This window comes from Lissotriton vulgaris, chromosome 4_1, assembly GCF_964263255.1.
Source record: "Lissotriton vulgaris chromosome 4_1, aLisVul1.2, whole genome shotgun sequence".
Classification (NCBI taxonomy): Eukaryota; Metazoa; Chordata; class Amphibia; order Caudata; family Salamandridae; genus Lissotriton; species Lissotriton vulgaris.
The window spans coordinates 390,705,113-390,732,909 of record NC_141691.1 but is presented as its reverse complement, the minus strand read 5'-3'; the positions used below and the strand labels follow the sequence as shown (position 1 = coordinate 390,732,909).

General features: G+C 45.2%; 1 protein-coding gene across 2 annotated transcripts in view; it reads left to right on the top strand.

The window, feature by feature from the left end:
- The window catches only part of RPS6KA6 (ribosomal protein S6 kinase A6), a 600,906-nt gene that overhangs the window by 505,405 nt on the left and 67,704 nt on the right, over positions 1-27,797 (top strand). For both annotated transcript variants that reach the window (XM_086918765.1, XM_086918766.1), the window contains one exon: positions 11,747-11,908. In XM_086918765.1, the coding sequence (XP_086774891.1) occupies positions 11,747-11,908 (162 nt within the window). The remainder of the gene's footprint in view (positions 1-11,746; positions 11,909-27,797) is intronic.

Sequence of the window (27,797 nt, the reverse complement as noted above, 5' to 3'; positions counted from 1 at the left end):
ATTTCATGTTTAGCTTTATCATAGGGTCCTATTTCACCTGAGTGTTCTGTTCTCCAGGTGAAAAAACACCTATGTGGAGATAAACGGTCTTCTGTTAGGACAGATGTGATGTGTGGGTGACTTAAAATTATCTCCAATCCCTAAGAGTGTATTCAATAAAGATAAAAAGGGACGCGTATGTAAGTTGAAAAAGCTTACCTAAGCTGCCATAATCTGAGATCAACCTTTATTCACCTGGTCCTGATGAAAGCACTGACCTGCATGAGCTAGTAACGGCTACATGATCTGTAGGATTCGTAATTCTTCCTTTTTATCTTTATTTTTATAAATTTTATTTATTGAGTTTTCTTAACTTACAACACATCAATGGAGATTGCATTTCAACTGGTACATTACGGAGCCCGACTGTGCCTTGTAACCCGAGAGGTTAGGTCCCCATTTACCGGGTGCCTAACCACGTAAAATATGGATACCTATGGGAGTTCTAGTTACTGTGACGGCACCGATTATCTGGTAAACATCTTGGATTGGGACACAGTGCTCGAAGACACGAGCGATAGAATGCCTTTGTATATGCTGCTTTTGAGTCTGTTGCTTTTGTTCGCGAGCGTGATGCCCCAGTGTAGTTTTGACATTTAGTTCTTAAAACGTATACCGTTCGTATTATCCATTATCTACCCATACCCCATTTAAAGATGTTCACCGATGATTTGTATATGCTTTGATTTTTACATATGCACGTCACAAGGGTTGTTACAACGTCAAGCCGCAAGGGAGGTGACACGCGAGGTCAATGTTTTCTCCATGATAATGCAGAAGTAATAATGAAAGCAGCTGTGCATATGAAACGTATGCACATGGCATCCCGTGAACCAGGCACCATGGCAAAAAACAATGAAGTAGGCCCTAAAAGAAAAGATACCGCCCTGCAGCGTAACTTAACTGTAGCTGGTCTGTGCTGCCTGCTATTAAAGGGAAGTGACGTCTGGAGACTACCTGCCAATAAGGAAACAGGAAAGCAGAGCAGCGCCAGAAAGACCCAATGGCAAGCAGCAGGCAGGATTACCCTCAGTTTAGAGAATACACCAGGTCTTCCAGACAGCGCATGCGCGTTGTCTAGGCTCGACCTAAAGAGTGAGAGGGAACTTCTCCTGTAGGTGGAACCAAAGCACACTCTAAATTTTAAAACATTAGTTAGGGTAGGTCACGAAGGAGCTGTACTGTCAAGCTAGACCTAAGAACCACCTGCTGCCATAGACCAAGATGGTCATACTGGATTCAACGTGTTTTAGTCTCAGTTTCTCATAATGGATGACTTGCGGCTATATGTGATGCCCTAGCTTTAGTAGCACTGATTATAATACACAGAGTTTACGCTTCATTTTTTAAATAATTTGTGTGATGGACAAATGCACTGCTATGCCCTCTAATGTTGACACAAGGCATGCTAATCTGTTGGTGTGGTATTATAATAATGATTTTTTATGGAGCATGTCGTTCTGCACATCAATCTTACTATGTACTGTAGATTATATTATGAAGTTTAATTATACTATATTTACGGACCTCTGAAGAAAGTAAGGCTGAGTTGCTGTGGCCAAGATTTACAATAATGTCTGGCTGATCATTGCAGGCATCAATGGCGAACGCTTACCTCTGTCTTCCCTTGACAGCTAATAGCGAAACAGAGCACGTATTAAATGCCCACCCAGACTCCCAATAAATAAAGTGTTGTTACAAATGTACCTTCAATAATATGCCAACCTCTTCTATTACATATTTGATCTGAAGTAAACCCGATCAAATATTTAACTTCTCTTTTGTGATTCAAGAACACCTTGGTTATGAAGCATGTGGCCTCCATTCCTCTCAAAAACGTATTCCCTTCTCCCTGGAATTTTCTGCGTAGTAACACTTCCCACCCTAGTCAACTCTGAACCAACATTAGTGTATAGAAAGTTGTTGTTTGGATTTTTATTATGATACTGAAGATGTAACATTGGGTAAATAGAAATAGTCGCAAAAAAAGGAAATACAGCCTTGCAACATTTCGACACAGTACATAAACAATGGCCTCTGTGCATAAAATAGTCCTCTGACCTCCTGGTCAGGGACCTGCTTTCTCCCCCTGCAACTCCGCTGGTAAGTGCTGCTGCCCGTGCAGTGCTCTATACAGGTAGATGTTCGAGGCCCTCCTCTACCCACAAGCTCCTGCCTTTGCCTCATCCCTGGTGGTCCATTGGGAAAGCTTTGTTCTTCTGTTGGTTCCACTGCTGTTTGTGCTGTATTGTGCCTGTTTTTCTGTCGGTTTCTGTCTTTGTCTTTGATTTCTGTCTTGTTACTGTGCCTGTTTTTCTGTCTTTTGCCTCTGTATTTTTTATTGGTTATCTGCTTTTTGTCCTGTCATTCTTTGCCGGTTTCCCTTCCCGCTGCTTCTGCCCCAACGCCTCCTCCCCCTACAGGTTTTTCCGCTCCCTCCTCCCAGCAGCGCTTCCCTCCCCCTTCCCTATTTAATGGCACCCGCTGCACCGATGCAAGCACGTCCGCCCCGTGACCAGTGCCAGGGACCCTGGATCTCTGACCTTTCACTACTTCCCATGACCCAGCTGCCCTCCTTGCACTCAACAACAACTGCCAGCTGTCCATGCCGAACACCACCCTTGGCCAGTTCTCCTGCCGTCACTGCCGCCAAACCTTCACTAGCCCCCTCACGGTCACCGCTTCCACAGTCGGACGCCAACACCACTGAAGCCCTGAAGTGCATCCTCCTCAACGTGCGCTCCTTGCGCAGACATGCCGTAGAGATCTGGGACCTCCTCAACCCCTCTCACTAGACGTCGCCTTCGTCACAGAAACCTGGACCAGTGCCTCCTCCGCCCCCGACGTTGCCACCGCCATTCCTCACGGATACAAGATCCAGAGGAACGACCGCCACAACCGCCCTGACTGAGGACTTGCCATCACACACAATAGCTCCCTCTGACTCTCCACCTCTACTACGAGTGACTCCTTCTCCACCACCAAACACCTTCACTTCCAGATCCAGCCCAGCCCTAAAACCACACTTCGCGGTACCCTTGCCTACAGAAACACCAGACCTCGACCTCATGCGACACTACCATCACTGACCTGATCGGATTCCAAGACATCGCCTCCATGGACTACATACTCATCAGAGACCTGAACTTCCACCTCAACAACCCCAGCGATCCTAACTCCGCCACCCTCCTGGACAACCTCACCAACACCGGACTGAAACAGCTCGTCACCACCCCTACCCACTAAGCAGGACACACCCTCGACCCCATCTTCGCAGGTGGGAACAACATCTTCTTCATGCACACCACACAACCCCCATGAACAGACCACCACTGCATACACTTCCTCGTCAAAAACCCAGGCTGCCCAAACCTGCACTCCGCCCTCCTCGAAGAAACTGGAGCAAAGTAATTGAGGAGCAGCTCAACTCCACCCTCAACCGCAATGCCCCCACCACCTTGACCGATGCCAACCTCACAGCCAAAAAACGAAAGAGATGGATCACCAACTATGCAGACGAGCTCACACCCCTACGCAACCCTGACAGACCGCGCCCGAGGAAGGCCACCTGGTTCACTGCAGACCTCCAAGAAACCAGACACACCTGCAGACATCTTGAGAAGAACTGGAGAAAAAGCAAATTCTCGGAAGATCGTACCACCTACTGGATCACCATGATGGAATACCACCAACATATCAGATCCACTACAAGGACCTTCATACAGAACAAGATCCTTGCCAACTCCAGCAACTCCAAGGAACTCTTCAGCGCCATCCAGGAAATCACCATACCCCCCAGCAAAACCACGGACATCACCTCCTCCATGGACCTTTGCGACAAGCTTGGCACTATTTCCATCTGAAAATCAAGGGCCTCTATGACAACTTCAACGACCAGACTTCTGACTCCGAAACCACTCCCTCCTTCAGCAACACCAGCCAGCCCACCATCTCCTCCTGGACCCCAGTCCCCACCGAAGACACCGCATCAACCATGAAAGGCATCCACTCAGAAGCCCCCACGGAACCCTGTTGCCCATACATCTTCCACAGAGCTGCCACCGCCATCGCTCCGGAACTTCGACGCACCATCAACGCCACCTTTGAAACTGGCATCTTTCATGATGACTGGAAACACGCAGAAGTCAGACCCCTACAAGAGAACCCATCAGCAGATCCTACGGACCTCAAGAACTACCAATCCATCTCCCTCCTCCCCTTCGTGGCCAAAGTCACAGAGAAGACCGTCAACCTCCAACTCACAAAATTAATCGAAGAGAACTCTCCCAATCCATTCTCGACCCCTCCCAATCCGGATTCCGTAGTAACCACAGCACCGAGACTGCTCTACTCGCCGCCACAGATGACATCCGCACCCTCCTCGACCAAGGACACACCACGGCCCTGATCCTACTCGACCTCTCTACTGCTTTCAACACCGTCTCCCACCGCACACTCACCGCCAGACTCCAGGATGTCTACATACAGGGAACCGCCCTCAACTGGCTCAGCTCCTTCCTCACCGGCAAAACCCACAGAATCAGACTGCCTCCCTTCCTCTTTGAACCCACGGAAATCAACTGCAGAGTACCCCAAGGATCGTCGCTCAGCCCCATGCTCTTGAACATCTACATGGCCCCCCTCGCCACCATCATCAGACAGCACAAACTCAGTATAGTATCCTACGCCGACAACACCCAGCTCATCCTCTCCCTCACCAAGGCCCGCATCACCACCAGATTCAACTTCCAGGAAGGAATGGAGAACGTTGCATCTTGGATGAGAAGCAGCTGGCTGAAGCTCAACTCGGAGAAGACCGAGGGTCCTCGGACCCTCACCCTCTGCATGGGACAGCACCTGGTAGCCCACTGCCCTCAGCATCTCCTCTGCCCCCAGGGACCATGCCCAAATCCTCTGCATAGTACTCGACTCCTCCTCTCCATGACCTGAAAGGTCAACGCCGACGCGCCCACCTTCTTCAACACCCTCTGCATCCTCTGAAAGACCTTCAAATGGATCCCCCCCGAAAACCGTCACCTACGCACTCCTATCCGGCCAACTGGACTACGGAAATGCTCTCTACACCAGGGTCAACAATTCTCTGCTCCGTAAACTCCAGAGCATACAGAACACTAGACTCTTCCTCAGCATCCCTCGACACATACACATCACCCAACACCTGCATAACCTCCACTGACTTCCTGTTGAGAAGAGAGTAACCTTCAAGATACTCACCCAGGCCTACATATGCCTCCACAACACCGGACCCCAATATCTCAACAATAGAATCTCCTTCCACGTACCCAAGAGGAACCTATGATCCACGACCTCACCCTTGCCAAACCCTCGCGCACCCGCAGCGCCAGAACAGGTGGAAGAACCTTTTCCTACATTGCGGCCAAGACCTGGAACGAGCTCCCGATTTACATCAGACACGCCCCCTCCCTGCACGTCTTCAGGAAAACCCTCAAGACCTGACTCCTTGACTGACTGGAGCTGCTCCCCCACCCCCAGTGCCTTGAGACCCTCACGGGTGAGTAGTGTGCTTTAAAGTTTTCTGATTGATTGATTGATTGAATGGATATTGTTTACAAAGATCCTAACTTTGGTAATGTTTTCAGTAGACCACCACACTTTACATTTAATAAAATTTGAAGTACAAAAAATTCAAACAATATAACATGGCATATAAGATAAACACGAGAAATATAGCTTTTTTAATGTACACAGTTGTTAGTAATTTTACTTTTATTATACCAGATGTATCAATGTGATAATTTGTAGTATATTTTTTAGTAGCACATACTTGATTTGATGCTACTGTACAAGTCCTAAATTGAAAATTCATAGTGATTGAGCATAGGAGCAAAATCTGGAAAGGCTTGAACACACAACATAACTGATATATTTGCTAAAAACTTGGAACTTACCCAAGTATTCTGTAATATCATGCATTATGGTAATAGGAAAACATTTTAGGGCTTGTACTTGAAACAGTTCCACCTGATTAGGATAACATTGATTTACAAACTGATAATATTCTGGTTTGAGAGACTAAACATTTGTAACTCTAACTTAGACATAACACCCTTCATCCTATTTTTTGTGGCAAAGGCCATAATGGCTGCCTTTGTTTCAAATGCAGTATATTTCTCTGTGACATATCCCTTTTTCCCTTGTACATAGTTGGTATCTTCTGACTGTAGTTTTCAGTGTGTGCACCAAGAAAGGTTTTGTAGAAGAATGTTATGATTGAAAGGGAGAACACTGTTAAGGGATAGATAAAGCTGAAGGTTGTCCTGTGGTGGCTGGAGTTTCTTTGCTTGGTAAAAAAAATAAGTTTACTTTGGAACCATCTGCCTGCTGAATGCAACTTCACAACTTCCTTATAAGTTCCAGCCATATATTTGTATTTGCCTTCCTCTGTCAACACCTAGGCAGAGTTATTCTAGGTAAATATGTATATAGCAATGAAGGGCATTAAGGAAGGATAGAACAGGAAATTATCCATTGGGCAATTGAACTATCCTTTCCTCTGAAAAGTCTGTATATGCAAGCTAAGCAAGGTTTTATGATAATGTTCTACACAAATTAAACATGCAAATATAGTTTTGCAAACCAGGTTATTCTAGCATAGGAAGTACTTGAACTGCAAAACGTCCCATTAATACTTTGAAACTGATAATTGTGCATTGATGTTAAGTTTCTCCTTTGTTTTGGTTTCTAAGTCCAACTTTAACCTGTTTCTCAGTATTGTTTTAATAATTTTATTCCAGTACTGTCATTTGGCTGCTCCACTTCTAGAAACCGCTTTCCCATTGCTCCTATTTGAGTTCACATGCAGAACAGTCATTATTTAACTAAACAGTTGTTGTACCTCGGCACTCAATTATTTAGCACAGAAGCATGTGCTTCTATGAAAAATGAATTATCCAGCCCTGACCTTATTACACAGTCACAACTTAGCGATGATCAGAAAAAAAGCATATTGTAAATTAGACCATTATGTAAATAACATCCAAAGACTCTAAATATGTTTACTGTTTTAATGTCTGGTTGGCACAATTCTCGTTAGTCCAATATCATATTATCAGTACATATCATGCAGTACGTTGTTCAGAGTTCACAAAGTTCTGGGGCACGTTGTTGAGAGTTCTTCCGTGCATGAATCCCAAAAAGAACACAATTGGCAGCCGACACATGTTTCGTTACTAAACAGTAACTTCCTCAAGGCTTAATGGCTGTTTCCTGATTACGAAGCGATATGCACAATTTGGGCCAATTTTCAAAGAAAAATAAGAAATTGATGAACCTTGGATGAGGGCAAGCCTCTCTATCCTTAAGCTCAGCTTGATACTTAGTGACAATGGTGCCCGTTTTGTCCACAGCCATATAATAATTGATAAAGAGCAAAGTACAATGGGTCTTAGTAGAAAAGCTCGGAAAGCGGCAGAGAAGATACGTTAATCCTCAGTATGGGGGCTCAATAACAGCTAAGAGCCTATCTAGATGCACAAAGTAAATGAAAATCTCTTCTATACTAGTGTCAAATATCTGTCCCATAAAAGCATTCAAAGAGAAAAAGGTCCACTTTGTCAGGTATACTTTGGTGCGAAGAACCTTAGTAAGTTCCCACTAGAGGTCTGTTGAGACGTTAGAGAAAGAGCTTAGTATGCTCTTTAAAAACTGCTGCATTTTACCGGAATCACTGCCATCTGAGGAAAGTATTTTTGGACCTCCAAAGTATACCTGACAAAGTGTGCCTTTTGCTCTGTGACTGATTTTATGGGACAGATATTTGGGGTGGGGGTTCATGCCATTATACGGAGGGCCCTTATACATGATTGTTTAAGTGCCATAGAGATATAGAAAATGCACTTTTCACTCTCCCCATTGTAGAAAAGTGCCTCCCCAAATCGACTTTGGTGCTAGGAGCACTGTGGAGTGAGAATCTACACTATGTTTGCTCATTCAGGACCCTTAATATCTCCCCTAGGTGCCCCGGGTGGGTGTCGTGTAACTATAAGCAGGGCCCTTATAAAATACGTTTTATATGCCCTAGAAATTGCCAATTTACTTTCCCCATTGTAGATACCTAGCCCCTCAGGATAACAATGCAATAGTTTATAAACGCTTAACTATCGCTAGGAATTAAACTAAAATCCCATTTAAGGACTGGGGAGAATGTTATTGATAAATCCAACAATATGCTATTGTTGAGTTTATCCTAAAGAATACAGAAAAGAAGTTATAAGACTTTCTTGTCTGTAAGCCAAAATTCAGCCTTATTGGTCAGAGGTATCAGGATTAGCCAGGCTGCTTTGATGAAGTGATAAGTGGCTCACCCATGGAGAGGCTATCTGGTGGAGAGCGCTCTGCTACACAGGATTGCCCGAGTGGGGAGGAGGGATCATAAAGCATGAACCTCCAAAAGGGTAAATAGGACAGGCAGGGCATGCCAGGTCCAACTACCCCCAGCCTCTCTGACCCAGCCAGATGGCAGGCTGAAGGCAAGAATTTGCAGATGGTAGGGGGAGTAGAGTTATGGAAATGAGCCATATTGGAGGTTATTTAACTAGTTAATTCTCCTCTGCTTGGATTTAAGCTATACTGAATTTTGGAAGAATAATGCTATCTGCGAAAAGAGTATGCCATACTTTGGGGGGTGTGGCCATGCTCTGGGGTGTTGCTCTGGACCTCATTGGGCAGGAATGCTCTCCTGTTTGACCCCAGAGAACACTAAATGAATATGTTAGAGGAGCAGAGCCGTTCAGAACCGCTCCTTGAAACTAAGAGGATTGCCAAGCTGGAAACTTGATTTGCACCATCAAGCCCTGCATTCTGACTGACTGCGCCTGCTTCATTATCTGGAAAGACCAGATGTCCCAGAGTGGCGCTGTAGGTTTCTAAGTGCTATACTGTATTACATCTTTAAAAAATCATATCTCTGGTTCCCTACATTGGATGGTTGTCATTTTAAAGATACAAATATTTCCTATTGTTATACATTGTTTTGGGATTTTTATTGTGCGTTGTATCTTAATTATCTACTGAATTTTTGTTTTTAAATGCTTTACATACCTATCTCCTCTAAGTTAAGCCTGCCTGCTCACATCCAAGCTTGAGCATGGGAATCATGTATTGAGACCTGTGCTGAGCCCTAGACTGTGTTAGTGGCCGTACTGCCAGTGGTAGAGGCATAGTTACCACTACTAATAACCTGCTTTCCAACAGGAAGAACGTCTGTGTTTTAGTGAAGAGCCATGCAGAATAACAGTTCTAACTTGCTGGATTTGTGCAAATCAGTTGAATGGTTTGCGTCCACACAAATCATCTAGAATCGCAATCCCAATCATATCCCATTTGCGAAAGCCTGGCAGGCATTTGAACTCATTCAGGGAAAAACATATCTGTAACTGAATGGATCCAGTGAATAATCCTTGCCATTCCAGTTTAATAAATGAACCACAGTAAAGTTTTGATAGATGGGTCACCCTCCCGCATCCACACAGTACTGCCGGGTAACTGGTGTTGGCTAGCACTTTTAATCACTCTAGCAGCCAATTTCTGCGTTGGTAAATACTGTTAGGCACACCTGGGTGGGCAATGGCCATTGTATGCTCCCTGATGACGTATGGTACTGGGGGCACCTCTATTTCACTGCAGAGAGCAAAGTGCAACATCAGTCCTCTTTAAGAGGCCCCAGGTACTCCGTAACAATGGTTTTGTTTTATTTAAATCAACATAGGTAGCACCATCATTTTGTGCAGTGCTGCTCAGCCTCGAAGTGAAAAAATGTAATCCAAAACCTTGACAGCTTTTAGAGAGACTACTACTTGTAGGATGAGTAACTGATTCAGTGTACTCCATGAAGCTAGGCAGACTTCTGAGGTTCACTCTAGTTGTCCGTCCTGACATGGCAATTGATTGGTTGCTCTAATTTAAATATCCTGTCGACCTACAGAAGAAATTTGATAGCACTTTAGGTAAGACTTGTTTTTATATTTAAAACTGATATCACACTGCACAGCCCGTTTTGGGTTTCTCTGCCTTGCAGATAAGAGTAAATGTTGCTGGCCTCAGGTCCCACATCGAAACCTACTCCAATCTATCTTGTTTCTTACATAGACAATCTATTCTCTAGGCAAGAGGACCCAGGAGCTTTTTAAACAGGTTCTGCATACGTACTCCCAAACGAAAACTACTATAACTGGCTGGTGTGCAGTTCCGAAGTGTGGGTGGGAGTGTTCAGGTCTGTGAAGAAGTGCCCTCACACATCCCGAAGGATGTCATGCTTCATCATTGGGCATGCTCGTCAGGCCGGCACTGCAATGCCCGACGGGGGATGAAACCGTTAGGTGCATATGGATGTGTGGACTAGGTAGTGCAGTGAGTGCGAGATGCTGTTTTAAAATAGGTCTAGGGCAACCTTATTGCCTACATTTTATTCCTAGTGTTCACTAACCTAACTAAAAGCAGGAAGCCCTAACTGGATGCAATGGTCCTAAATGGTGCGGCATCCTTTAGGACCATTATGCAGGATTCACAGTCATTGGCAGGAGCTTTTTGTGGCATTTGCATATCGTTTGTGGCAAATTCTGATTCATCGACACTCCTGTGTTCTGACAGGCAACAAACCCAGTTTACATTGTTTGGTCAGTAATTACAACATTTAATTAATATAGTTTTTAAGTTTGAAAAGATATTAATGTCCCAAATATTTTTGATGGCATGGTCTGTATTCTTTAACTTGTTCTGTTGCCTTGTGCATACACCTTGAACCTGATATAATGTTGGGCAAGTTGCAAGCTAATGCGTGAAAAGTGCTCTCATTGTTTTCACCTGCTCAGCATTTTGCAAAATGTTATTTGTAGGTCACAAAACATCCTATGTCTTGAAGGTAAATGATGCAGGAAGCATTTTGCGATCCACTGTGAATGGCTGCAAACTCAGTGATGGAGGCCTGCAAGGGACAACAGACTTCCAAACCTGCATTTGGATACCTGGCTTGAATTTGTTTTTCTCTTTTCAAAGAAACTAGTTGTCCCTACAAATATTTAATCAGGGAACATATTCATGCATGTCTGCCCCCTTAAAACCTCCTCATACGATTGTCAAAGGGGACGCTGTCCCACCTTCCCCATGTCAATCAGTTACCACTCTAACTCGGATGTCGGTAACTCACAATGATTTGCTACTACAAATTACTACAATTACTGTCTCAAATTGCACAGAGGGGACACCCCTTTCACGTCCTATCCTATTTGTGATTTAAAAAAGGTTGCAAAAAGCCTTTTATCGGTAAGAAAGACTTTCTCAACTCTTTAAAAAGATTTTGTTCATTGTAAGAAGGTAATTTGCTCTCGCACATCAAGTGATTTGGCAATTAATCATAGGGTGTGTTACGACACATTAAATTTGTACATCAAGCCCCTCGTTTGATATCAATGCTGTGATCTACTCTGAAAAGTATGGCTTGGCTTGGCTTCCCCTTTCTGTGAATTCAGAATCCTTTTGCACATCTTTAGCGCAGCAGTGAGAGAAGGCACACAATTACCACAAAATGTATTTATGACTACAAAGTTGTTTTCTGTTGGCTTTCAATACTAGGACTTTTGTGTGTTGTTTTTTTTTTTTAATCGTAATAAACACTAAATCACGTCAGACTCGAAATCGGCATAATTTCATGCTTTTTAACCATTTTTAGGTAGTTCATCGTGACTTGAAGCCAAGTAACATTTTGTATATGGATGACTCCAGCAATGCTGATTCTATACGAATTTGTGATTTTGGATTCGCAAAACAGCTTCGAGGGGAAAATGGACTTCTTTTGACTCCTTGCTACACTGCCAACTTTGTAGCACCTGAGGTAATGCATTATATGTCAAATCCATTCGCAAAAGCAGTATTCCACAGAATTCTTACTGTTTTGTTAGGGATGTGCACCAACAAAAGCCCAGACAGCAAACTAGTGGGACGGGGCTTGCTATGACCTACGGCTACGTGGGAGCACTGATGTTCAGAACTATGTGTGGTGTAGGAATGAGTGTGTAGAAGGGTCAGGGGTGAGTGAAAAGGTGAGTTTAAAAAATACCTAGCGCGTGTGGACTAGAAAACTTTAATATGAACACTGAGACTGCGGGGTGGGGTCCTTAAATAGTGCACTCTATTAGTTCAATTGCCGCCAAAAGGGGTCAGTCATTCCACCATGAAACTTCACAGGACGGAGCTTTTGGAAAGTTTTCAAATTGACCGGATGAAAATCTTTCAAATATATCAGACTGCCAGAGTGACTGACCACTTTTGGCGGCAATAAGACTAATAGAGTGCACTATTCAAGGACCCCACCCCACGGTACAAGTGTTCAACGGAGCCGCAGGGAGGCGATACCTTGGCTTGACAAGACAGTACACTGTTGAGACCTGTTTATTTTCAGGATATATTTTTTTATAACGATACACATTATTTCTGATATTAAAATGAAGAATTATATTATATTTATCCTTTTAAGATGTGACGTGCAGCATAGTGGCAGAAATTGGTGTGACTTTTTAAGATACATGCCTTTTTGTTTGACTTGAATTGTGGGGGATATTCTGTATCTGAACCTGGTACAATAGGCAGTGTGGAGAGCACCTGTAAATTTGCCTTATAATAGACTAGTTGTTAGCATTTTGACATTATCTATTTTTAACTAAATATTATGACATGCACTCAGAAATGTATGCTATTCGCAGGAGCTGCAGTTGGGTGCAAAAGGCATGACAATTTAATAGTCCTTAGATGACTTTACATTATCAGCATAGATCAAAACTCTGTAAGTCTGCAACAGAAAAAGTAGAAGAAGCCGAAGATACTATGCAGATAGAATTTCTTACACTTTAGTGATACATTTATATGACAGTTGTGTTCTTGTTAAATCCAAGGTAAATCACTATCACTGCACATCACCCGGTCTGAGGCACAGCTTTGGGATCACTAATCTCTAAGTGTTTGGTTAACGTGCTGTCTGTTCTAGCCCTCCCTTTAGTACTTCTGTAAACACATTTCCAGAGGTAGGCCATTGGTCTCAATTTCTACCTCTGGAGTAGAGCACAATTGCTTCTATAGTAATTAAACCTGAACATGGACCTTTTAATGGCCCTGGCCCTGGCCTCCATCCACTCGGGATTCCCAAACAAGGCACACTATGATTGTAGGAACATAAAATATGAATGGAAAGCTATGAAATGTTTGGTGAGGGTAAATGATTGCAGCAAGCGTAAACATGTGACAACTGTTGAACTCCAGCAAGAGTAAACATGACCACTTCTGATTTCCACCTCTTTCCCTACTATATAGATATTTACTAAGGCATTCATCTTAGTGAATTCAATCTCCCCAAACGTTTCCTGGAAGAACACCACCTCAAAATCATTGTAGTTCATACAATGTTCAATGTGAGGTCTTGGCTTTTTGACTTACTGTAATAACTTTCCACATGTCACTCTCACAAGTATCAGCATTAAAATACCAGAGGAATTTGAGCAGTTGAAATTAATTTTTTGCAGTACAAATACAGTCACAGTCCAAAACGAATGGCATAATGTGAAATAGCATGGTAGATGTGGGCTAGTGCTGAAAAGTACCTTAACATCTTGAAAACTCAGCATAATTAGTATGGAGTTGGTTCCTATTGTAGAGAAAGTGTCTGAGAAAATATTGGACACGTTGAGATATGTGCTTGTTACTGTGCATTTGACCGTACAATCCTTCAGTAAGCAAAGAGCACTGATTTTGTGTTCCACTTATTTAGTACGCCAATATTTTTTACTTTTTTATAATCATGCTTTTTTTTACATTTTACTGTGGATGAGTCTCACCCACTGAAATCACATGGACAGCATTTGTTTACAGCCAGTGTCCAGTTTTTAAGATAAGGCCGCTGTGATGAAGCTAGGGTAAAGGGCACCTGGCTGATTACACGTGAGCAGGTCTGCACACTGACCATGTGAGACTTCTGTTGTGCGCAGCCCAGCAACTGCACACAGGTAGGCTGGCACAGAGAGGACTCTGCAAGTTTAGATGTTGATCTGGGATAGGTCGTATAATATTAGTGCAAAAGAAACAACTGACGTCCAGAATGCTGGACATTGCTAACATTCACCCCCAGTCACAAGGGTCTGGGTTAAATCCATTATTATTTTGCTCACCACACCACCCCAGTTCAGACCCAGCCATATGCAAATCAGTCTTGACCCTGTTTCTTGTGGGAACATTTCAGCCCAAACTGCCAAGCCAGGTCCTCCCTGGACCGGAAACAAGCATCCTGGAACTGGTTTCAGGGCATTACCCTTCATCAGCCAGACTAGCTTGAAACCAGTGGTGTATTGCGCATGGGACTCAAGTCTGAGCATACCCTTCTTTCTTAGGGCGAAATATGCATAAGAAACAATTGATGACGGAATGCTGGACAATGCAAATATCCACCCCCAGTCACAAGGATCTGGGTTAAATCCATCATTCTTTTGCTCACCACACCCCCCAGATGGACCCAGCCATATACAAATCAGCCTTGACCCTGTTCCTTGTGGGAACAGTTCAGCCTGAACTGCCAAGCCAGGTCCTCCCTGGACTTGAAACAAGCATCCTGGGACCGGTTTCAGGGCATTACCCTTCATCAGCCAGACTAGCTTGAAACCAGTGGTGTAGTGCGCATGGGACCCACGTTTGGGCATACCCTTCTTACTTAGGGCGACATATGCAAAAGAAACAATTGATGGACGGAATGCTGGACAATGCAAACATCCACCCCCATTCACAAGGATCTGGGTTAAATCCATCATTCTTTTGCTCACCACTCCATCCTAGTTTGGACCTAGCCATATGCAAATCAGTCTTGACCCTGTTCCTTTGCTAACAGTCCAGCCTGGTCTGCCAAGCTAGGGGCTCCCTAGGATGGAAACAAGCATCCTGGACCGGTTTCAGTGAATCACCCTTCATCAGTCAGGCTTGCTTGAATCCAGTGGGGTAGAGCACGGGAACCACATCTGGGCATACCCTCCATGCAACTGAGACAAGCTATCCTGGCTGATGAGGGGTGAAACCCCGAAACTTGTCCAAGGATGCTTGTTTCCAGTGCAGAGAGGACCTGGTCTTGCGTTCAGGCTGGACTGTTCCCATTGGGCGCAGGGCACAGGGTCAAGACTGATTTGCATATGGCTGGGTCCAAACTGGAATGGCAGGTGAGCAAAAAAGCAATGGATTTAGGCCCAGATCTTTGTACTGGGGTGAATATATGAGATTGTTCTGCATTCTGTCCATCATGTTGTTAGGTCTCGGCTAGCGTGGTTGCGCACATGCGCTGCTCGCTCTGCGAGATTTTATGTTTTGGAGGCGCTTAAGTAAAGGGCTTTAAGCCCCGCCCCTCTCTTCCATTGGCTGGCGTAACCGTTTATGCTAAACGGTGGCTATTCATTGGAAAAGAGGTTTGTATGATGTATACTTTTCTCTTTTTGAGACGGCCCACTTGGACGAGCTTGCCTGCTTTCCTTCTGAAGTAAAAGGTTTCTTATCTTTAGGCCCCATAAAGATAAGAAACCTTTTACTTCAGAAGGAAATCAGGCGAGCCCTTCCAAGTGGGCTCTCTCAAAAAGAGAAAACTAGACGTCCTTCGGATCAAGGTTGAGGCTGGAGAACGCCCCTTCGGATCAAGGCTGAGGCTGGAGAACGCCTTCGGCGCGAGGCAGTGGCTGCCTCCTGGGGCGTGGCTGAACCTGAACCTATAACCCATTACTGGTAGGGCCGAGAGAACCGGCACTGCCAACAGCTGAGCTCTGGTTACACGGGCGACATGGACAGCTGCCAAGGAGCCAAGGTCACTGCAGCAGGAACCCTAGGCATAGTGACTTGGCCGTACACTGGAGAGGGACATTTAGAGTGGTCTAGGGCAAAATGAGGCGATTTCAGGGCATGGTGGTCGGTAGCTCTACAAATATAATATGTTCTACGTCAGAAATTAGCCGTGGAGACTGCCCCAGATCTACAGGTCTCTACCAGCACGTTGCTAAATCACCAGGTCAGGCTTCTACTACGCTGCACTCTAAACAGCACAGGTGTTATCTACCCCGGTCAGACCTACTCTGTCTCCACCTGCAAAGGCTGAATCATTTCCACGTGCTTCAAATCTAAAACCTGTAAACTCAATAGAGATTTTAAGCAGCAGGTTCATAAACCCATTGGGCTACCATACTCATAAGCTATGGTAAAGCTCTCTTTTCCTTCCTTCCCCAGCAGTTCACCTATAGTACAGCTGCACGTTAGCCAAACGTCAGTTGGGATTTGGATTATGCCGGCTGGAGGGGAGAGTAAAGATGCGTGTATGTGTGGGGGAGGGAGGAGAGAGGGGAAGGCGTGCGGTAATGAAGGCTGGTCTCGCGGTGGATCGCGCGCGGGTCGTTGTTTCCTTTGCCTGTGTCTGGTGCATTGTGATTGATACAAGCTGCAGCCTCCATAGGCGGAAAGAAAGTGGGGGCTGGGGTGGGAAGGAAGGAAAGACAACACACAGACTCCTGCGGCCTCTGCAATGCTGCCCGCCATGTCACTCGGCGGAGCTGCTTGCCCATCTCACGGCTCTGATAGAATGATAGAAGTATATGACTGTAGCGCAGTGAAGGCAAAGTGTGAGCGCTAGACGGTGAAGCACTCTCCAGGTATTCAAGAGGCAGTGGGAGGGGAGACTTGTATATCTGCGCGGTTTTTCAGGCAAGCCTCTTCACACACAATGTAAACGTTACATTTTTTTATAGCGTTTAGAACCGTTTACTAAGCACTACTAGTGACTAGAACTAAGACCATCATCACAGGCCTACCAGTGCATGCCACTCCTGTCCCTAAGTATACAGCCCCCTACAGCAATGTGTGCCGTGGGAGAACACCTCCATTGGTGTTATTGATGTTGACTCAGTGGCGCTATAACACTTCAAGGGAGAAACTATTACATTGGTGCTATTATTGTTGACACAGTGGCGCTATAGCATTTCAAGAGAGTAACTGTTGCAACAGTATTGTAAGTATTGACAAAGTGGCACTTCAAAGGAGAAACTCTTACATTGGTGTTATAACTGTTGACAAAATGGCACTTCAAGGGAGAAAATATTTCATTGGTGCTATTAGTGTTGACATAGTGGCACTATAGCACTTTAAGGGAGAAACTTACATTGGTGTCATAAGTGTTGACACAGTGGCAGTAGAGCACTTAAAGGGAGGAATTAGTGCACTGCTGCTATTAGTTTTGTCACAGTTGCACAATTGCACTTTGAGGAAGGAACCTATTCCCTTGGTGTTATGAGAATTGACACAGTGGCTGTAAAGCGCTTTGATATAGGGACTATTACAGTGGTGATATCGGCTGCTAAGTGTTATAGTAGTCCCATGTACTGAAGGGAACTCATTTGCATGTGGATGTGCTCCTTGCGAAAGGGCAGAATGCCATCCCTCACAGTGAAGTAAAGCAATGGCTTAGGCGGGCTGACCCATTGCTCCATGCACTATGCTGCAGTAGGCAAAAGAAAAATGTGAATGGCACAATAACATACCAGTGGAAGGAGAAGACTGGCTGAGAGCCCCATTTAGTTGTACATTATACATATCACTTTAGTAAAACCACAAGGTTTTGGCTGATGACAGACCTAAAGATGGCATCCCAGTCTAGCCTTTTGCAGTTATTTCATACTCCCACAAGTTGGAGTCCTTAGACTGTTCTCTTACCTCGCCTTGTGGAAGCTCTGAAAGCAGTAGTTTCACCTCTCCAGACTCTCACTATAAGACACAGGTGCTAACTGGCACCATGTAATGAGGGAGACTATTATACAGTGCTATGCATGGTGGAATTTGTGGTTTTACATTTCTATTTACACCTATGGTTTTAGAAGCCAGATTGGTAGCAGTGGTATTATATTCTGCACTCCTTGGTACATAGGGTACGTAAGAATGTTTGCAAGTCACATATATTCTACAGGTTGAACACTATGCCACAATAATAGTGTATAATATACATGTAGAAGAAACCTCTTTCACATAACAGTTAGAGACCGGATAGTCAATGGGAACACATGGCCTGGCACAGTAACAGGAACCTAAAATTGGTTGACGTGCCCAAAATTTAAAGTAATATTTTAGTTCAGCGGATCAAAGTAAGTCTGTGTTAGAAACAAAGTGCTGGGACGCTAGATTTATAACTAGCATTTAGTAATGTAGGTTCATGGTAAGTCCGGGATTTGCGTAAAATATAATAACAAGTCCTAACAAGCTGGAGTAATCAGAACAGTAAATGAAATGTGCAGTTTCCTTTTATATTGCATGTAGGAACCCAACAGTTCCTAATAAGTAGACCGACAACACACTACCCTTGGAGTAAGTGTGACAACAGGGACACATGTTCCCTGTGCTTTCCTAAGATACAGCACCCTGAGACGAGCATTAAAAATGTAATAGGTCTCTCCTTTCATTAAGTTAAAGCCATTTGCTTTTCTGTACAATACCATTAGCAGAACAAATGGCTTTAACTTAATTAAAGGCGAGACCTATTGCATTTTCAATGCTTGTCTTTGCATTTGTCACCCCGAGTGGGGCAGGGATGCCCAGACATGAGTGCCGTGCTCTCCCTGCCACTTAAGTCAAGCTGACTTGGATGATGAGGAGTGAAACCCCGAAACCGGTCCTAGGATGCTTGCTTCCAGTCCAGGGAGGACCTGGCCTGGCAGTTTGGGCTTCAACTGGGAGTGCAACAACCTCTTGTGGTTGATTCTGTGGCTACACTTTGTGGCCTGAAGGTGTATAAAAAAGATGCAGACATATGGTACCTGCATTTCAAATGCTTTATTGATGGTCTCATGTTGAAATGCTTTATTGAAATTAATGGTTGCTTTTACACATAGTTATTGATTACAGTGATGTGATGATTTTTAACATGTCTTTTTTTATAAACATTTTTATAAGTTTTGAGCAACAAAGTGAAAAGTGCATCACCATCACATATAAAGGATTCCACTGCATTTGTTGGATTTCCCCCCAATCTGGTCTCAACCCAGAAAACCCAGCCATTTACACCCAGACACTCTCGTGTTTAGCCAGACAACCCCTTGCCTCATACACAGTTTTTTCTTGGTTGTTGCACCAGTCCACTCCTCTATGCCACTGCACAATGGTAGGAGATGCTGAGTCCTTCCAGGTCGCTGCAATGTCTTTCTTGTCTAGAAAAATGGCAGTCCCTAGGAACAATTGATCAGTATGGGAACCATCCATCCCTTCCATCAGCCTCAGGAGGAGGGCAAGAGGACTAAGAAGGACCACCCAGCCCAGTATGCCACTTCGCTCAGCCACAATCGGAGCCCAATTTTTTGAAAGAATGGTGCAGACCATGCGGTAAAAATCAGCTGGTTCTGCCTCACAGCAGGGACATTTTGGGGCCAGGAGGAATCCCGCTTTGTTTAGTCACACAGGAGTAGATTTGAATGAGGCGGAGCCTAGCCTATATAGTTAGCACCCTAGGGTCATCAATGCATCTCTAGTCCTCCTCCTCCAAAGGGCCAATCCAATGTTCCCAGCGAGTCCTAAGGAAATCTAGTGTGGACAGGGTATTGTTTATCAGGGATCAATAGATTTGGGATGTCCACCTCCCCCCCCCACCCCATTTCCCAAGTTTCCCATAAGGAGGTTAGCCTCCAATGGACTAAATTCTGGGAATACCGTGGGGTTAGGAATGTGGAGGGTGAGTGCATGACGCAACTGGAGGTATTTGAAGAATTGAGTGTAGGGGGTATGCTTGCTGCAGTTCCTGGGAGGAAGACGCATGCTCTTCCTTCCATATGTCCCCCAAGCAAGTGATGCCTATTTTGTCCCACTTCTGGAATTCCGCTAGTGCCCCAGTCTCCTGTAGCTAAGTCCCATGCCAGAGAGGCATTTGTAGTGTAATTTTACCATCCAATTTGGTGTTCCACAGCGTGGACCGCCACAGAAGGAGGACCGTTCGGGTGACTGCTGGTGTATTGTGAGATTTCGGAGCCCCGTAGAGCATAGCCTCGCCTGGGCCAACGTGAACGATGACGATACCATCAAAACCATGAGCACAATCCACTCCGGCTCACCATCAGACCCATGCCTGCACCACATCTTCAACAAAACCAGCACCACCATCGCAGCCCACCTTCGCAAAGTCATCAACATCTCCTTCGAGACCGCAACTTTCCTGGAGAGCTGGAAGCACGCCGAGAACAACGCCCTGCTCAAGATACCCAAGGCGGACCCGAGAGACCTCAAGAACTTCCGGCCCACCTCCCCGCTCCCGTTCCCTGCTCCCGTTCCAACTGACCCGCTATCTCGAAGAGAACAACATCCTGGACCCATCCCAGTCAGGGTTCTGCAGCAATCAGAGCACCGAAACTGCCCTCATCGCCGATAGCATCAAAACCCAGCTGGACAACTGCGAAACCCTCATCCTCTTAGACCTCTCAGCCGCCTTCGATACAGTCTGTCACCGCACCCTACGCACATGCCTCCACAACGCAGGGATCCAAGACAAGGCTCTGGAATGGACCACCTCCTTCCTCTCCAGAAGAACCCAGAGCGTCCACCTCCCCCATTCCGATCCAAAGCCTCCGAGATCCTCTGCGGCGTACCCCAAGGATTGTCCCTCCGCCCGACACTGTTCAACATCGACATGGCCCCGCTCGCCCACGTCGCCCGACTGCACAACCTCAACATCATCTCCTACGCCGATGACACCCAACTGATCCTCTCCCTCACCTCCAACCTCCAAGGAGGAATGAAGGCTGTCGCCGAGTGGATGAAGAACAGCCGACTGAAGCTGAACTCAGACAAGACAGAGGTCCTCATCCTCGGCTCCAACCCCTCAACCTGGTACAACTCCTGGTGGCCGACCGCACTGGGAGTAGCCCCCACACCCACCCACCACGCATGCAACCTAGGAGTCATCCTAGACTCAACACTCTCCATAACCAAGCAAGTCAACGCCGTCTCATCCTCCTGCTTGAACACCCTCCGCATGCTCCTCAAGATCTACAGATGGATCCCCACTGAAACAAAAAGAACATTCCCCAGGCCCTCTTCAGTAGCAGGCTGGACTACGGAAACACCCTCTACGCAGGAGCCCTGGCCAAACTCCTGAAACGACTACAACGTATACAGAACGCCTCTGCACGCCTGATCCTTGATGTACCTCGCCACACCACTACCCTTCTGACAGGAACTGTTTGTTTGACCTGTAACAAAGAACTGACCTGCCGCCTGTGTATTTGGAACCTTGGTTGGGCGCTGGACTGGGTTGGTCCCCCTGCCTCCCGCCCCCTCACTGACTTTTGACATCACAGTTATGAGGCCGCCGAGCGGAGAACAGGACCACAACTCCCATCATCCCATGCACCACAAGCCTCATCAAACCGCGCCAGGAGGCGCATAAAATCACTGTAAAACCCTGCTGAGCGGGGAACTGTTTGTTTGACCTGTAACGAAGGACTGACCTGCCACCTGTGAATTTGGAACCTTGGTTGGACGCTGGACTTGGCTGGTCCCCCTGCCTCCCGCCGCCTCACTGACTTTTGACATCGCAGTTACGAGGCCGCCAAGCGGAGAGCAGGACCACAACTCCCATCATCCCATGCGCCACAAGCCTCATCAAACCGCGCCAGGAGGCGCAATAAATCACCGTAAGCCCCGCCTCGCCGGACGCCGGGCAAAGGGCGGGTCGTCTGTGGCCGTCAGGGGCTGCAGGAGACTGGGCTGGGCCCCCCCTCTAACTCTTTGGCCCGGACTCTATCTCCCAGCTGGGAGTACATGATAGTAAGCTGTGCTCCGCTCGTCTTTCATATACTGTTTAGCTAACAACTCAGTTACTGGGTCCCCCCATACCTGCACAAGACAGGTTCATATTAGAATATTTTCAATACTTTTATTGTATTGAGTACCCAGGATGTCTACAGGTGTTCCGAACTCCTTACCGTCCATTGTAGGGGTGTCTATACTTGGGCCGTTAGATAAATTCTTTACCAGGGCCACTAGAGAAATAGACAAGGAGATTACATTGGCAGAGAAACGGGCGGAGCGCCGGTTCTCCATCGAACTTTTGAAAAATAAGCCAATAATCACGCCACAGAAGGTAGCACCGATTACACAATTACATAATATCATGCCTGTTGATGCAGACGCAGAGCTGTTTAGCACAGAAAATATTCCGCTAATATTTCAAGACAGGTCACCATTGTCACATGCCACGGAAAACACTAATGATCTTATTATTAATGAGCCGCCTGTCACATCAAATTCCCTAATAGATCTAAACTCCCCTATACACTTAGACGCAGTCTCTCAGTCCAACAGAAACGCATCTTCTCCTGTTTCTAACTCACCAGTAGAGGCTGTTGTATCGTTGGAGACACAACCGCCTTTAGCAGTTAGTGTAACTAAAGATAAATTACAAACTAAGAAGTACACGGGAGTACATCCTTCTCCACCAAAAAAAAGAAGGAGAAAGGGTGGGGTCAGAAAAGGGGATAAAACCTCATGTATATCGTCACCCCCTATGGATCCAATAAATAAATCACCTAAGGAAATAGGGAAGGATGTATCAATAGGGCCTCCAATAGTAATACCTTCTTTTTCTGAAGCCTTGCCAACTAAAGGGTTAATGGAGGCTATTGAATGCCTTCTAAAATCTCTCATACTCCCACTCACAGAGAGAGTTAAAAGGCTGGGGGAAAAATGGATTGCATTTTGGCAGCCTCCAATCTAAATGAAAACCCTAAACCAACCAATCCAAGTGAAGCCTGCTCTAAAAATAAACATTCAATACAGAAACCATCCAGGCAACAAACTGACACGTTCATACCTAAAAATAGGCTTGCTGACACAAATTCTATTAAATCGGCGGCCACGCAAGACACACGTAAAGAGAAGGTTAAACTAGGTGCCCCGAAAGTCCTTTCTACCAGAAACGACCCGCCAGCGAAGATAAGTCAAACAACTAGAGTAAAATCTAATTTTAGAAATATAGCAGACTTACCCCCAGAATCATCCAACTATGTCATTATTTTAACAGGAGTTCCGGTCGTGCCAGTAGGAAACATAGAACCTAATACTTGTCTTAAAAATAAAGTTATCCACTGGCTGCGTAACAACAGACCTCTCCCATAACATCTAAATGAAGACATAGTATCGGTGAGACGGTGTAATTGGGTGGGCCTACACCCTAAAGACATTGAAGGGGATGTGGTGATAGTAAATTTTAGGGATCATAGGGTGGTCACGTACATCAGTGATTGGTTCCCAGGGAGAAGTGAGGGTGGTGTATCATCTCGTAACTTGAGCTATTTTTACCCTGAAGCTATGATGATGCCCCCAAAAAACCCTCCAACCTTGCGCAGTTTTGATGCTCCTCATTTTCCATATCATATCCCACACTCTACCGCCCCCAGACAGTACAATAACAATTATATCCCTTTCCTTCCACCTCAACGCCCAAACAGGTACTCTATTCCGTTTGGCAATAACTACCACCCCACAAATCCAAATGAGTACTGGAACATCCCACTACACAATTTATTCTAACCCCTATCTGGCTTAGACGTAAACAAATGGCTTATCCCACCTACTTCTTATGAGGGATTCACCCGTGAGTGCATGATTAATTGTAATACTTTAGTAGAACCTGATAATCTTGTACCAGGGATGGTCCTTCCTGAAAATTTGGATGGTGCATTGACAAAGGAAGAAATTCCAAGTGGGGGCAATATTAGTAATAATTCTGACTACGAGAGAGCAGAATCTAGTAGGTCCATTACTGACCCTGGATCCCCTGAAGAGTCCAATGCAATCACTGTGAGGAAGGTAAATGCGGGGGGGGGGGGCCCGCTGAATCCCCTACAGAAAGTGCGGCGTGCCATAATTTAGGTTTAAATGGAGGGCCTGGAGATAAATGGTCCATTATATTTTGGAACATAGCTGGCCTTAAGGCCAAATTAGATAACCCAAACTGGCAAAAATTAATTAATAACTGTGATGTTATATGTTTGCAAGAGACATGGGCTAAGAAAGTATACCATATGAGTGGTTTTAAAACTATTCATCCCAGCCATAGGATCTGTACATGGCCGAGCAAAGGGGGGATTATGCATGTACTTTTCAAATTGTTTTCTATGTAAAAAAATTGAGCTGTATTTCCATAACTGTTTTTATCATATTGTTGGGCTACATATTAATACCACTGTTTGTATACTGTTAGTAAATTTCTACAATAATATCCCTGTATTAGATATACCAGTGGTGCTTAAAACCCTGAATTCTAAACTTTATAGCATAAACAACAGTGCTCATAAACAGTTCATTGTCATATGGTGCGGTGATTTTAATTGTGCTCTTTGTGACAGAGCAGGAACAGGAAATTGTGGGTTAATGGTGGATAGGGATACCGCTTCGTCACATTTTGAGCACTCAGTAACGGGGACTGCTTTAAATGAGATCATGTTTAATAATGATTTAGGGTTCTCGAACGAACTATGTAGCACTGAGGCCTCCTTCTCTCCTACTTTTAACGGTAGAGGTTTATTCTCTACAATTGACTTTATCCTAATTTCCTCGTGTTATAGGAATAGCATTGCAAGTTATAATGTTTTAAAATCCCCCCCTAAGTGACCATTTCCCCATCAGGGTAGAATTATTCAACCCACAACTAATAATGCATAAAAGAGCAGAGGTTTCTTCTGAAAACATAGAAATTGCCAGGCAGAACGGATACGCTTTAAAATGGACTAAGGTGGTCCCCGAGGAGTTTCTTAGCAATATAATTAATGCGTGCAACACAAGTTTTTCTGTTTGTTTGGATTTGGCATCTGGTGATGCAGACATTATAAGTAATTTCAGAGAAATAACTGCTTGTATAAAGAGGGGACTGTGGGTAAATGCTAAGGAAAACACGACTCAAAGGAAAACAAGAGGCTGGTTTAAACCAGCCTGCAGTAAGGCCCACAAGCAATTAAAATTGGCTTTGCATAGGCATGACAGAAACCAGACCCTGATAAGGGCCCTACGCAAAGAATATAAAACTGCACTTAAAGGTCAAAGAGACCTGATGAGGAGGGAAGCATGGACAGCTATAATGGAGGCCTCTGAACTAAAGGATATGATGGCCTTTTGGAAAGCAGTGAATGCCCCATTTTTTAAAGATAGTACAAAGGCTCGAATTGAGATTGCTGTTACTGAGGACGAATGGGTCAAGCATTTTGAAACACTTTATAGCCCAGTACCAATCACCACTGACACACTGAGAGAATCCACGCTTAAGGGGAAGGGCACTGAAGGGTTGCAACTCAACTTTTCCTTGGATGAGGTAATTAAGGGTATTAACTCTAGCCTAGGGGGAAAGGCACCTGGCCCCAATGGTGTCCCAGTGGACATTTTTTTTTAAAATGTACCCCTCTGGGCGCCATTGTTTACTAGAACTTTTAATGCTGCTTGTACAATAGGACTGATTGGTACTTGGTATAAGTCGATCATTATCCCTATTTTCAAAAAGGGAGATAGAGCAAGTTGTGTGTGCTATCGGCCCATATCCTTGCTTGACTCCACCATCAAAATTATTGGTAGAGTCATTTTAGATAGACTGCACTCATGGGCAGACGAACATAACATTATTAGCGACCTCCAATATGGTTTGCGTGAAGGAGTTGGTACCATTGAACAAGTACTTAATTCATCAATATTAATAGAGAAATATACTAAGGCTAAGGGAGGAAGACCGTTTTTAACATTTTTAGATTTGACATCTGCCTTTGATTATGTAAATCATGGCAAACTATGGATAATTTTAACCCGGTTGGGTGTGGAGGAAAATATCATCAAATTTCTGAGAGAACTGTATAACGGGGCTAGTGCAATGGTTAGAAATGGTAACAAGCATTTACAATGCAATGGTTTTGCCTTTGGAAAAATTAGAGCTATTGGCATTGTAAATGACAATTTGTATTTGTGTTGGTTTTGAAAACAGATAAATAAATGGCATTGTCATTTACATTGCCATTAGCTTAATCTCTGCAGTCACTCTCTACTCTGCGCACTCACAACTTCACAATCTGCACTCTGGGCACTCACAACTTCACAATCTGCACTCTGCGCACTCACAACTTCACAATCTGCACATTCTGCTCTTCGCACTCCCAACTTCACAATCTGCACTCGGCTCATTCTGCACTCTGCGCACTCACAACTTCACAATCTGCACACTCACTACTCTGCGCACTCACAACTTCACAATCTGCACTCAGCGCATTCTGCACTCTGCGCACTCACTACTCTGCACACTCACAACCTGCACTCGGCGCATTCTGCACTCTGCGCACTCACTACTCTGCACACTCACAACTTCACAATCTGCACTCGGCGTATTCTGCACTCTGCGCACTCACTACTCTGCACACTCACAACTTCACAATCTGCACTCGGCGCATTCTGCACTCTGCACTCACACTATAATAATCCTTATGTCCTGTAACCAAGGGTTTGTGTGTTTAATACACCCCAGCACTGCCAGTTACCAGCGGTTCAGTGCCCCTTTGGACGCCGCACAACAACGTGAACACAGTGTGCTCCGAGGGCAGGGGCTTGTCCCGGCTGAGAAGGGAGGGGGCATTGAAACTACAAAGAATTGTTGATCCTGTACAAATCCGGGCTGACGTTCTTTACAGAGCCTAAAACTAATCGAGAGCAGCTTTGCGTGTACCTGTGTTAGCCTTTTACATATACTAATAACCGGCATGTTAATAAATAAATACGTGCGACAGCAATAAAGTGAAGACGGTGGGAACGGACAGCGGGAGGGGGGGCGGGAATGGGCTCACGGACAGCGGGAGGGGGCGGGAACGGACAGCGGGACATCACGCAACCCACCCCTGCAAAGGACACTTCCGAAATGGCGAAAACAAAGCTTTAAAAAATAAAATAAAAACACGCCCACAGCCGCATGACGTGGGCAAAAGCCTAAAATTCTCGGGAACGCCCACGAATCTGCTCCGGCATTGACGGACATATCTCTGTTCCAATGGCTAGCCTCCATTTATGGAGCTAGCCAATGGAACAGAGGGGCAGGACAACGCACACATACTGTAGACATAAGATTTCGCCTGCGCGAAAAGCTGCGCAGTGCGCAGCTTTCGACAGGCGAAACCTAAAAGCGAAAATGGCTGCAATTTACTATTAGGACATGCCACACACATCAGGGCTTGTCCTACCTTATACTTACAATGCACCCTGCCCTTGGGCCTACCATATGGGTGACTGATATGAAGAAAAGGGAAGGTTTAGGGACTCGCAAGTGGGTGCACTTGCCCAGTCAGCATGACAGTACCAGCCTGCACGAAGGCTCTGCAATGGCAGACCTCAGACACATTTTACAAGGCTGCTTCCGTGGGTGGCACAACCAGTGCTGCAAGCCCACCAGCAGCATTTGGATTTACACACCCTGGGCACTCAGCGCACTAGACTGGGGTCTTACAAGTAAACCAAATAGCCAAACATGGAACCACCGATTAGTACATCAACTTACAATAGGGAGCACTTTCACTGTGGCACTGAATAGCAGTGGCACAGTGCCCAAAGCATCTAATACCAGCAAAAATACATGGGGCAACAACAAAAATGGAAGGAAGACCCAGGCCAATGGTGCCAGGTCTAACAGGGCCTACGTGAAGATTCATGTTTTCAGTTTCTTCCTG